A 13,954-nucleotide genomic window follows, 5' to 3' on the forward strand; every position below is an offset into this window, starting at 1 on the left:
TTATGAGCTAATTACAACAAGCTCTCATCAACATGTAAGTAAGTATCATTATTGGTAGTAACAATATATTTATTCTAATCTTTAGATCTCACATGACATCCAAAGAATACAAGCTACAAAAGGATCAGCACCTCAGAAAGAATTCTAAAACATTACAAGGTAAAGATCTTTTTTTCCCTGTCTGTATTATCATATCCATAACTGAAAAGCTGTAGAAGCTGGTTTATAGTATAATTTCAGGACTGAACGTATTGAAGACTATGTCAATTCTCAAATTACTTCTAAGATCAGTAAAGAAAGCCAGTCAAATTTTCCTAGAACTTTTTCTTTCAAAACATTTATCTTTAATGTCTTAAGTGTCTAGTATGTCATGCATCTGACAATTTTGTGTGCTCCTTTTAATTAGGATTCTGTTGTTTCTGATATTGCTAAAACCATTATATTTATCTTCTACATGATTGTAAACAAGATTGTGGGAGCCTTCAGTCTCCTGCTCTTATGACACCAAAAAGCAAAATCACATATGGAAGGAAGCTTTCCTTAAAGTTTACTTTGAAAGCAAGTATGTGGCGGTAGCCTGAGAAAGTGTGAATAAATGCTTGTTCTTAAGGCTACAGAGGAATAGGAGCAGCAGTGCAACGTGCTATCCACTGGATCCAGATCATCAGTTCACGTCAAATAATGTCACGGAATTATGCTGGTGAAGTTGTAGCTACTTGTTTAAGTCACAAAATTGGCAGTTACTGTCCAAGGGGAAATATTATTATCTCCTGACTGGAGGGAAAAGATTAAAAAAAAACCCTTTTCTTTTCTTAAAATGGATGATGGATACTTGTTTCTTGTGCTGTAGTGAGTTTTATTAGTCATTTAAAAAACTCAGATGTTTGCTATTTCTTTAAAAACATGACTGACAAAAACAAAGGCCATTGTTATTGTAGGAGTCATGCTTCCTTGATATTTTTGTTATTGTGAGCTTGAAGCATCCCATGCATACAGCATAAAAGTAGTGGAATGGAAAATCAGCTTTATTTATTGTTGTCAAAATGCACGTTCTTTACAATAACCTTTTTCGGAACATATTTCCAAGGGGCATGATAAATTTCTCCATCACTTGATGTCTATAAGCCCTGATCGTAACTTTCCCTTCTAGCTTAAAGCTATGAATCTGCATAGATGTGAATTTAAAATATGCAGAGAGTGTGCAAAATGCATCTTATTCATCTTGAATATTCTAGTTTTGTCTTTCTTTATTCCAAGTTGTTGACAAAGTAGATTTCCTTATCTTGTTTTATTAGATTGTTCAAATTGCCATGCATGATACTTGCTATACTACTTCTGTTTCATTTTTATTCACACTAGTATTAAACAGTAACTTTCTATTCTATTTTTGAAGTTGGTGACCTCTGAAGTATTTGGAACTCGGAAAGTTTCGTTGGTGGAAAAATATCTGATATCATATTCTGGAAACCTATGGCTCATTAACTTATGTCTATTAATGGCTGCAAAATTCATAAACCTTTACATAATGATTTTCTTTAACTGTAGTACTATTAATTTTTATGGTAATTTTACTGTTATTTATGATCGTCAGAAGAGTCTGTTGGAAAAAGATAATCGCACAGGGCTTCCAATTTGTAGATCCTCTATGCCTTATAGTAATTGTTGCAGGCTCTATTAAAGATTAAGGAGGTTACAAGCTTTGACTTTATAAGGTGAAAGTAATTCTTTGAAGGGAAAGTTATATTATTAATAGTGATTGGAATTGATTACTCAAAGAGCTATAGTAATTCATTCATGAATTCCATTCACTTTTACTTCTTTAAGGGTTTAAAATGTTTCCATTTAATCTAAGGCATCCTAATCTCTTTTTGTCTGACTGCTTACCAGTTATAGGAGCTTTTACACTCTTAAAAAAACCCACAAACAAACCAACAAACACACAAGCAAACAGAAAAACCCACAACCCTGTAATTAGAAACAGTTCAGATTAAGAAGTTAAATTACTATGTTATCTTTAAAAAATACTGGAGAAAAAACAATCTGCACTTCTGTTTATCTCTCCGGAATATACAGAATATAGGGTAGTTCAAGATTTATACTGCACATGGTGTACAGATATTTAAAAAGACTATCATCTGGATAATGTAATACACCAGAAACAGAGCAGCTAGCAGATATTTTCGATAAGGTGCATAGTAAATACCCTATATTTTGATCCTTTTTGCTTTACTCTCTGCATGTAAAGAAACACGTAACACAGGCAGGAGATGTTAGATACTTGGTTTTTTTTAAAACTAGATACCTAGTTTTACTTGGTATCCTACAGATTCATAGGTTCCTATAAGAAATGCCTTTTCTGCTCATAATTCAGAACTAGCACCAAAAGCTGCAGCCTGAAGCCTGATTAAAGATTTGCATGTGAAGAGACTTCAGGGTCAGAGATTGATCGATCTGTAAGTTAGGATTTTTATTCTAGTGTTAATGCAATGTATGTACTGTCTTAAAAATACTTTTTTCAGAGTTGTTGGACTATTTCTAGTTTTTCAATCTCATTCTGTGGGAGAAGGCAGTATTCCTTTAAAATTATTTCCATTGTGTAATATCTACTTTGATTTTCAGACTTTCCAGCTATGGCTCTTTACACTACACAACCACCATGCATTTCTATTCATTTGAGTTTAGCCTTCCATCTGCTAAGGCAGAACAATGATTGTCTTCTCGTCTATTTGTCAGTGTTTTGAAGGCTGTCATTATTTTCTAGAAGATTTTGAACTCGTACATCTGGTATGCATGGACACTACAGATTCTAGGGCCATTTTCATAAGAGTCCTCAGTTGAACTTTCTCTATTCACTACTTTTCTTATTACTACAAATCTTGTAGTGGATTGGTGGCCTGTTTGTGTTAGTCTTGCACAGTCATGGCAGCTTTTCATGGGAGTTGTGTATATATGTTGGTACTCATCCAATTTTACATATATGAATAGACCCATATTAACGCTGTTCATGTGCATAAAGGAGAGTACATTTATACATGCTTATGGAACTTGGCCTGTTGTTTACTTTATTACCTGAGAACTTTTGCTAGAAAGTATCCTACAGATATATCAGCTATTATTAAAATCCTACATTATCATAAATCACTGTTTAAATTACCATTGAGGTGTCTTTGCTATTTTAACTGTATATTGTCTTGGGAGATTATTGTATATGCTAATAAATGATAGTCCTAATTGGCAGCACAAATTGTCATGCTGTCTACTCAATGATTACAGTTGTCTTCTATTTGTGATTTAGCAGATATAACAGCATTTGGCGTTGGAATTGTATAATTTTTTTCATACTTTGTTTAATACTTGTTATGATTGTATATTTTTTCCTGTCACTCCTCCGTGTTTGTGTACTGAAACTGTTTTGTTTAGGGGAGGTTTTGCTTTATTCTTTCCCCATTTGAAATGTTTAATTCCTAACTTTCCCTTGTTTTTTTCAGGCCAGTATGTGCTTATGGCCCATGAAGTGACCATGCCCCCATTCTTGGGCCAGACTCTCCCACCTGCCTTCAAACTCTTGAATTTTTCCAGAGAAAACCAAAACCATGAACAAAGATTCTTTCAAAGTAACCAGCAAGTAAAAGGGATCAAACCCCACAGCCAGGGCTCTTACCCAAGGCACACTGAAGTCAATGGAATTTTTCCCATTGAATGCAGTGGAAGCTGGATTCAGTCTTTGCATCCCAGTCACCCTTGTAAGGTTTTTCATGCAGGAATGGGGCTTCAGTTTTGAAAATTATAGTCTTCCAATAGCCAAGAAAATAATTGACTTAGAGATCCATGTCATGGTCGTCGTCTTACTGTTAACATTTTAAAAGAAAAAAAGAGATATTGTCTGTAGAGATTTGAGATACAGATCTAAAATTTTCAGTTCTGTTTTTCAATATATGTTTGGGGGTCTGTCTGTTTTGAAGAATTTTGATCAAATAATACAGTACATTAATTTTTGTGACAATTGTAATCACATCTCTAATAACATGTTGAGATTATTTCATGCGGTTCTTGTTTACGAAGTACCTCTATTGCATGAGGACAGCCAAGTAACTCTCATCAAACTGATAGAGAATCTACCAGCTTCAAACAATGAGTTTTCAAAATAATTATATATCAACTTTAAATCTTACTGATTTTTGTGCAAATCTATCTAATGATTGCAAGCAACAGAGAACATTTTCATTAGGAAAATTGTGCTGATGTACTTATCTGCTCATATACATTAATGTCCATGTATTCACTGTATGAAGAAATTTTCACTTGAAGAATAAGGTAGAAATCCTTTAAAAGCCTCCTAATTTAAGTCCAGTGCCTTTGCGTGTGGATCAGAGGTTGATGGTATCTGTAAAGGGAAGGGCTAGAGTTAATTCACATCACTGAATCAAAATCCATAACTAGGCCTTATCTTAGATGTCCATTGTTGAAACGAATAGAAAAATTCAAAGTAAACGCAGATAAAGTATCTTAAATCTAACTCAAAGTTCTCCCTCAAGAGCCTCTTAAGGTAGAAATCAGCTTTGGAAGTGCAGATGTGGCATTGCAAGGCATGCCCGTGGCATTCCGTAACTTGTAATATTGTGACTTTTTTACTTTCAGAATACATCTGATTCATCATCATCTTCTTTGCTCCTTCTTTGGAGATGAACTTTCCTTACAATGCAGTCATTTTGTTTGAATAGTATTATGTTGAATTAGTATTATGTTACAAATAACAGCAGTATTTGGCACTTTTCCTCAGTCTTCGTTCAAGAATCTCAGACCTTCTATTCCTTGAAGTTATGGCCAAAATTTCACACCAAGATCCACTAGTTCACTGTGAAGTCCCAGGTTTGATGCAGCTGCATTATACATGTCTTGGTTATCACAGTGGCTCTTTCAGGCCTTACTCTAATGAACTGAATGAAGGATAAATGAGCTCAGTTGAATTACTTAGCATTTTACCACCTGCATAGTGCATTCATGGGTGATTACTGTGAATCAGCTGAGATGATAACCAGTAAGTTCCTGATAACCCTATGATAACTTATCTCTTTGTTAACCCTTTAATCTCACTGTAAGGATGGTTTTGTAGTTCTACAGAGAAACAGAAACTTGGTTAAATACCAGGGATCACAGACCTTGGCAGTAGAACCCAGAAATCTTGACTTTGGTAGTCCTCTACAATGCAACTGAATGATAGTTCTGTTATTTTACATCTCATTTTCATGAGATCTTCAGTGATTCTAAGCATTATTGCATGCCTTTTTTTAACTATAAGAAAAAGCCCCTCACTATGAAAAAAGTGATTTATCTGCAAGTATTGTAAATGTATGAGCTCCTTAGTATCATAGGTGTCTTGCTGCTTTGTCCCCAAGTGAATATACAGCTGCCAACTTCTTTATTATTAGCCAGAACTAAGATGTATTGTGTCCTTTATCAAATACATGATCGACTGCTATGTATTGACCAAAAGATACATCAAATCCTGTAATCAAAAAGGCTTCATCCTTCTCTCCACTTTCCAGATTTTATCTCTTCATTTGCCCTCTGAAATACGCTTTTTAATGAGCAGAAAGCCTGGAGTATGAAGTCTTTGTACCAGTGGACCTTGTTAACTGGCCATTTGTGAATTCTTTTTAGACTCCAGAATAATGAGCTACATTTCCTATTGATGTAATGGCAGCTTTCACTATGAAGAACCAGTCTTGTGCTTTCAGTTCACTTAACCAAGTTTTAACAGTAGGCCTTTTCTAGGTTAGCTAATTTTGAACAACTACATGCTCTAACATCATGTCTCTCGACAATGAGAACTACACAAACTGTCTCTTAGAAAAGCAGGATTCTCTTTTTCTCAGGCTATCCATTTAGAAGTCTAATTTTCAAATATGTTATTTAACCCAGCTAGATCACTGTCCCTTTCCCTGCTACAGTGCAGACACCAGCTCAGTAAAACAAAGAAAACAAATTCCTGATAATTCTTTCCCCAGTGACATTTGTTGGATCGTGTGTTAGGATTAGGGAGACTGTATATAAGGGCCAAGATCTCAAAATGTAACAGTAAATGAGATGTTCTGATATTTTGTAGTATTTCCATGTGAGTTTCCTCCTTGTGGAAACAGCATGCTGCTATGTGTTAAGTTTGAACACTTAGTTTGAGGGTGTAAGGGGAGTAATAACAGTAAGTTCTGCAAGACAAGAACATTTGGTGGCTTGGCCTTTTATGTACTGATTTACTATGGCACTCTATAAAACCCCTTTTTTTGAAAATTACTAATATGCAGACAATCTTAGATTGACAAGGGGAGTAATAACAATAAGTTGTGCAAGACAAGAACATTTGGTGGCTTGGCCTTTTATGTACTAGTTTACTATGGCACTCTATAAAACCCCTTTTTTTGAAAATTACTAATATGCAGACAATCTTAGATTGACAATCAAGATTTGGATTTTGTTTTCATGTAAAGCTTAGGCACTTTGCTTAGAGTAATGTCCCAAGAGAGTCCCTGGCAGGAAGCAATTGCTAGCTGTTAGTCCTATATCAAGACAAATTTTTAAATTTAAATTTCTGAATCTCCTGCTGACTGCCATCTTTCTTGAGATTGACAATACTTATAAGTAGCAAGTCTCTCCTTAGCGTGGTAGATGTGCAAAATGGATCATTATCACACATTATACTTTAAGACTCAGTGTGAAACAGGAGAAAGAACTCAAACTGAATATTGCTACTGAAGATACATAGGAGACACAGCTACATCACATTTTAAAATGTCTTTTAGAGCGTCGTAATGCAAACAGTCAGTGTGTCTCTTAGCATCAATACACATTTTCTTATGTACAACTAAGTATTGTTTTTATTCCTCCTCCTTTGTTTCGTTTGTCATAATTGAATGCAAAGTTGGGGAGGTTATACGACAAAAAATCTGTGATCTTTAAAAAATGAATGACCTTCCTATTTTATAGTGATTTTATAGGACTACAGAATGTGCAATTGAAGCCAAAGCCTCCTTGTGTGTATACACCCCAGTGGTGGCAACGTAACAGACCACAACTAGTGAGAGAATCATTTATTCTAACCTTGTAAAACACTTATGGGCTGTGGTGATCCCGAAATCATAGGTTGTATTAGCTGCATTTTTATACCTTTAAAAGAAGTTTATTACACTGTCTAATGTATTTGATATAAATTCTCCAGACAACGATTGCTGTGTGAACTGTACTGCAGGTTTATAGTTTATTAAAATGTACTGGGCCAAATCCTGATGTCAATGAAATCTGCTAAATTCCTCCCAGATATATTTTTTTAAATAGATAATGTAAAACATCTGCTTTCTAAGTAATCTGTTTCTCATGTCAGTAATTATATTTGTATAGACATAGGTGAAATCTTAAATATGTAGTCCTCAAGGAGCTAGCATATTTTTAGAGACAACTTAAATGGCCTTTCATCTCACTGTTTCTGCTTTTTGTTCATGTTGTCTACTTAGTTCCCCACTTGGAATTCTGTATTTCTGTATGATTATGCTACTTAAAATGGGATCTTCATTCTTAATTTGAGTCTCTAAATGCTACAGTATTACGAACAGTGTTTGACTGTTTTACTGTTTCTAACTTTTACTGTTTTTACCAACATAAATTGTACTCTTAATGTGAAGAGCGCTCTTCAGTGTACTTGAATATAACTCTGTTCCCATTCTATCCCACAAACACTCCTCACAGATGTCTTTTCAAAGATTTTGAAGAGAATTGGTAATTTCAGTGTGCACATGTTGAACAGATACTTCTTGTGGTAAATTTTTAAAAAATTATCTGTATATTCTATATTGATCAGATATTGAAGGAGGCATAAGGAATTATGGTTTCAGAATGCACATGCTTCCTCCATTGATTAAACTGATAGAATTTTACTGAAGTTAATGGCATTGTATGAAATCTTTTATATTTGGAGCAAGGATTTGGCTCTTATTCACATGTAATAAGTTACTAATGTATGATATTCAGTGGAACTACAGCAGTTTACATCTGCTGAGAATCTGACCTACCTATCTTAAATTCATGCAGCATCCATGTCCTTTAACTCAGAAATGTTTTTTCAACTTCAGATGAAAAAACAGAGGCAGGGAAAGATTAATGATTTTTTGATGGATAAAAATATAAAAATGGTAAAACTGAAACAGATACCTATAAGGGTGCTTTTTGGTTTTTTTTTTTCCATTTTCCTCTTCTATTCCTAGAACTTCTAATTTCTTTTTCTTCTATCTTTATCTTTTTTGTTCGTTTTTCTTCAATAGAGTGGAAATTGGCTCCATTTTGTGTTCTTAGCACACTGTTAAGCAAACAGAGAGGCAAGGAATTATGGCACAGTACTGGAAGTTGCCCAAGCTAATCCATACCAGATACTGGATATCTTTTTTCAATTCCAGCAAAGCTAGTACCAGTTCATTAATAGAAATACTCTGTGGGAGATGCAATAATCTATGTTTAATCTAAACTAAGTAACTAACTAGCTGTATGTGTGTACTTTATGGCATTGTAATTTGGTTGGTCTGTCTGCTATTTTAAAATACTATTTAGAGAAATCAGTCATATCTAGGATAGTATTTCTTTGTACTCTGTAATTTTTAGTGGTAATCGTATAGATTTGCAACAGAAGAAGAGGGATTCTAGCAGAAAATTGTGGTGAAGATGACCTTGAATTTGAAGTCTTTCTGCATTTTTATAAGTATTTTCCCCATCACTATAGGGCTGAGGAGTGGAGAAGAAAAGTGAAGGTAATAAGAAAGAAGCAGTTCTCTTTGTTTTCTTGTGTACAGGTGTTGTAATGAAGGTGAACACAGAAAGTTGTTTAATGTTTTCCTGGCTTCTTCCAGATGTTGATTTTTACTCTTTCAAATGAAACTTGTGTGGAGGAATGTCCTTATTTTATTACAGATATAGACAATTTACCTCCTAGTTATCAAGGTGACCAATTCTAGTATGTTTAGAATTCCGGTTGCTTGGATCCCATTTGATTCTTCAGTCTTTCAAAAGGCCAGCAGGTAACATTGTTCAGTTTTTTTACAAGATTTTAATTTAAGGTTTTCTTAGTAGTTTAATGAAATACAGTTATTTTTCTTCCATAATAGAAATGTATCCTGTAGCTAGTCTCTCCCTAATTGTAGGTCCCAGTAGGGACATAAGGAACATATAACACGGTTTCGCTTGCATGATAAATCGTGGCTAGGAGTATGAAAATACCTAAATAAGAGACCTCATTTGATCAGCAATCACCTAGTTTCAAAAGTAGTCTGTTAGCCTATAAACAGATTTACAGTGGCCCAGTGTGGGGGCTGATTGGGGGATGATTCCATCTGTAGCTCTGCAATCAATGACTGGAAATCTCAATTGAGTGAGTTTGGAGAGTAGAGGGAGTTTAACAGTGTCTTTCCTGGCCATATGGGTAAGACACAGTGGCAACTCTAGGTAGCACTTCAAGCCATCAGGTCAGAGGAGCTACAATCGACTAATACAGGAAGAAGGGAAAATGAATAACTTATTCTGAAAATCTTCATCAAGGTAGGAGTCAGATGGCAGTTAATTCAGGAAATTAAGGCAATGAAAATCCAAATCTATACAGAAATGGTTTACAAGAGGATAGGCCATTTTTTTTCCTCTGGCAAAATTTTACATTCAATGATTTCCACAGTATTTCAGTAAAACTTTTGCCTCTTTCCTTCCCTTGGCAACTGTAGGCTACTGAGAATGTGACACCATCGAGCAGTTTATCTGCTACTTGGACACTTCTTTAAGGCTAAAGTCTTAATTTAAATGTCTCTTGAGAGAGATTCCCTTGATACTGCATCAAAGGTCTTCTGCACATTAACATATGGTATCAGAAGCAATCCTGGTTTTTGACCAAGAAAAACTTAGGACCAGAAGAAGCCCCAGCTCCTTTCATCACAATCCCAGAGCCAGAGGGAAGAGCATACAAGCCGAGAAATTGACAACGTCTTTTCTGTGAAGCTGTTTTTTCTCTGAATGTCCACGCATCTTCCCTGTAGTCTTTAGACCTGACACTGTCATTTCAGAAAAAAATACTGGTTTATCAATGAGCTTCATTATGGTAGTAAAATCCATAACAGAGAGCTTAGCTCTTCCTCAATTTTCTTTGGTCCTGCAGAATTTATTGAATACTGAGAGTCCTATAGTAGTATCTAGAAGACAGATTTCCGTATGTGACAAGATGGTTCTTGATTTGAGGATCTTGCATTCCAGCAGTAATGTATTAAACAATGATATAGTCCACAATTTTTGAAGTAACTGACAACATCTATGTACCCAGCCACAATGTGCATATAATCCAGAAAGGTAATAGGAAGCATAGACATAATAATTGCCTCTTTACCCCTATAAAGTACACAGGATTGGAAGAGATTTTTGAAGAGTTGGAGTGAAACCTTTAGCTAAGTAGTACTGATGCATTGCACCTGCAGAATAAGGTTTTCTACAATGCCATTGAATTAGAACATAGATAATATAATTATTGCTTAAGGCTCAGGAACCAGTATATTAAATCTGTTATACGTGTGGGAGATGCAGTATCTTAATCCATTCTGGTGCTTGTAGAAGCAGTCGGACTCAAACTGATTTTTTAATGAAATCCCAATGATCTCAGGGGAGTAATAGAAAACACAAATCAGGAGTGAATAGGTGGTACTGATTGAATGGTACTAGCTGAAAGCAGTGTAGCTGGTTTTTATTGTTTTATTAGGCACCCATTCATGAAGCATAGAATCTTTCAATTGAAACTAAGATTGTTCATCCTTAAATTTCTTATGGGCTGTAAAAGACAGTGTTAGCGTGCTACTGTTCTCCTACAATAGCCTAAACTATGTTAATCAATTTAAATGTATAGGGAAGTTTTAGCATGCCATTTGAATTACAGCCAGCCACCACGGAGGTAAGAAGCAAGAGGGAAACAAAGGTACGAGCGGAGCAGGACAAACAAAGAGGAGTTACCAGTGGACAGGCACGTTCTCTGTCTCAGTTTTATCATCAAAGTGGAGTTTGCAAAGTATTTGGATGCTGAATCTGCCAAGACACTTAGTGGCAGGATTGTCTCGTTTTATTCTTCCGCTTTTGGTTGCAGACAACAGTAGGACTGGGGCAAATTCTGGAATGACATTTCTGATTGTGTTGATTTTGCTGCAAGGATATGCTCCAGAACAGCTTCTGTCTCACCCAGATCACAAGACAAATCCCTGATGAGGAAATTGTCACTGTCTTCTGGCTGTTTGGTTGAATAGAATTTTTTATCCAGAGGATTTTGTGAATGTTTTCTGAATTTCAAGTACTTACCTAAATAATAACTTATTCAGAAGTTTTGAAGAAGGTAAGGAAATACAGTGAACTTGGTGACTTTTGATCTGTTTTATTCTAGGTGGGGAAAAAATACCAAAGTTCTATCTTGTTTGCCAAATTCTGACATCCAGAACTACATAATACTATGAACCTGAATGTCAAATATTTAGAGACATTTCAGATTACAAAAGCAGAATTCTAAAAAAATCTAAGGTTAAAACAACCTAATAGAAGAAAATAGAACAATAGCCGAAGATGAATGTCCAACACTGCAGCTGATTATATTGGCATAGTTCAGCTGACTTTAGCAGAGATGAGGCTGTAGCACAAAAGTTTCAAAATACAGACCTCTCTTATTTATTTGGCTTCCTAGTACAGATAACGTTGTTAATTCATATTTTAAAATTATATATAAGATTGGAGTACTTGGCTTGCAAAATGGAAACCACCATCCTTTCTTTTCTAATCCTTTTCTGCCTCTATGAAGAAAATAAAAATGAAAGACAAATGTGTAACAGAGAAAAGCAATAAATAATGTTCCATAATGATCAATGATGAGGAATATGTGCTTGGAAACTGGGAAACAAATTGTTCCGGAAGCATGATTTGACACTGGTAAGTGCTTTTCTATAAGGCAATGCTTTTTCTCTCAGTGGTAACACACGGGTACTGTGGTTGCCATGGTAAGGTACATGTTTTGTTATGAATGCTATAAATAGTCACATCACTGGCCAAAAGCGTAAGTGAAGATCCTGCTTTGGTCGTGTTTATTGTAAGTTTTGATCATGGTCACAAAGGCTTATGTGATGATTTACATGGTAAATTAAATGGGCATAAAGACAACCGTCTTTGTGTGTTTCTGTGATGGAAGTATCTGCCACATATGTAGTCATTCTCTCATAAGTCCTAAGTACTTCTGAACTTCTAATTTTAAGTGACTGTGAATGAGATTTTGGTATTGTCTTTCCAACATTCTGTCTCACAGACTGTATCCCTGACCTAAGCAGAATAGACTGCTGGGTAGGTGTACACAGACCAGAACTGAAATTTAGAATATAGGACCTTTGTACCTAGATCTGCCACAGATGTGCTGCTGTTGAGTAATTCTTTATATTTGAGAAGCAAAAGCAGTAGAAAAGGGTAAAATATCTCCTGTATTGAGATGGAAAAGCTTAAGTCTTCATTGTTTCTGAGCATTTTTTGATCTTTGGGTGAAGAATGCACAACATTACTATAGCACTTCTTGACACTGTGCATTTGGACTGTCCTTGTCATTATGTACAAGTCAGGTTTTTTAGTAGTATGGATATAAGGGTTAAAATAGGATTTTTTCCAGAGTTGTATGCAAGTTGAGCTGCACTTTAAAAGGAACCATTGTCAGAGTAATTCCAAATCTACTTGCGTTAACAAATAGCACATAACACTGCAGTTTGATTGCTCTAAGCAATGGCAGAATTGCAGAGTGAGCCTTTCACAACACTGCTACATTGCCTTATGCTATAGCCACACTCCTTTGATGATTATAAAGAATTGTATCAGTTTTCCTGTGTAATTCAGTCAATTTTTTAAAATTTGGCATCATCTCAACCTAGTGGGCGGAATTTTTCAGGACTGAAAAAGTATGATGATGATAAGAAAATAAAAAAAATTTAAAAACCCACTCCCATCCCAACCCCCTGTTCCCCAGTTAGAGCTTTTACTATCTAAGTTTTCCTGTGTCATTTGGAAACATGTCAGACCTGGATTTTCTGTCTATTATGTCAGTGCTACAACACCTGTAGGAAATTCTATAAATGTTTGTTACGGAAACATTTGCCTAATCATCCCTGTAAAACTTTTGAAAAGCTAAGAAAACAGCCTGCCACCTAATGCATGACATGGCAATACAGACAGCCACACCAGGAGAGATACCCTGTTCTCTGTAACTGAATTTCTGTTACAAAACACATGCTTACTAGAAAACATACATGGAAAGATTATGTCCTCTTTGAGTCCTAGTGAACTTGGTGTAAAATTAACCCTTTGTTGTGATTTGTAGGGTACTTTGGAAAACCTGGGGAAAAAATTTCTTAAATACACAGTCTTTTCTCAGTTACACCACCTTTAATTCTGAAGTAACTCCATTGTCTGTCAAGCTGTCATTTAGTATCAGAGAGCACAGTCCAGAGTTGTAAGAAATCTTTTTCCATTACTGTAAAGGAAAGTTGCATATAAAACAATTCCCTGTGATTCAGCATAATAATTGCTAAAAAGTAGAAGCCCTCCTCGCAAGCTGTCAGTTGCTGGGTGCTCAAAGTAGAGCTTGAGTGATAAGCTAAGGCTGAAGAGATCTTTGCATTCTTATAGGAGCAGTAACTGCATAGTGTCTTGGCTGCCTTACTGTTACAAAATAGAACATACGTACAAAGTTAAGGAAAATGAAAAACGGAGCTGTGTGTGATTCCTGGGGACCTTGCTGAAGGAAAAGGGTGAGATAATTAACAGCTAGATCGGAAAAACCTTGCTGAGGCCAGAGCAGCACAGATTTAAAAAGGTTCTGAAGCATTCATCAGCACTCACTTTCTAGCCTAGTGAAATTTTCTAGTGATATTTGTCA

General features: G+C 35.5%; 1 protein-coding gene across 11 annotated transcripts in view; it reads left to right on the plus strand.

Annotated features, from left to right (window-relative positions):
• Positions 1 to 13,954, plus strand: part of MORN1 (MORN repeat containing 1) — a 154,198-nt gene that overhangs the window by 50,210 nt on the left and 90,034 nt on the right. For 8 of the 11 annotated variants that reach the window (XM_075172240.1, XM_075172238.1, XM_075172241.1 and 5 more), the window contains 2 exons: positions 86 to 159; positions 3,489 to 7,925. In XM_075172240.1, the coding sequence (XP_075028341.1) occupies positions 86 to 159; positions 3,489 to 3,781 (367 nt within the window). In that variant the 3' untranslated portion in view covers positions 3,782 to 7,925. Of the gene's footprint in view, positions 1 to 85; positions 160 to 3,488; positions 7,926 to 13,954 lie in introns of those variants that run through there. The other 3 variants (XM_075172247.1, XM_075172243.1, XM_075172249.1) reach the window with 2 other exon arrangements.

Source organism: Calonectris borealis, chromosome 23 (assembly GCF_964195595.1).
Source record: "Calonectris borealis chromosome 23, bCalBor7.hap1.2, whole genome shotgun sequence".
In the NCBI taxonomy this organism is placed as follows: domain Eukaryota; kingdom Metazoa; phylum Chordata; class Aves; order Procellariiformes; family Procellariidae; genus Calonectris; species Calonectris borealis.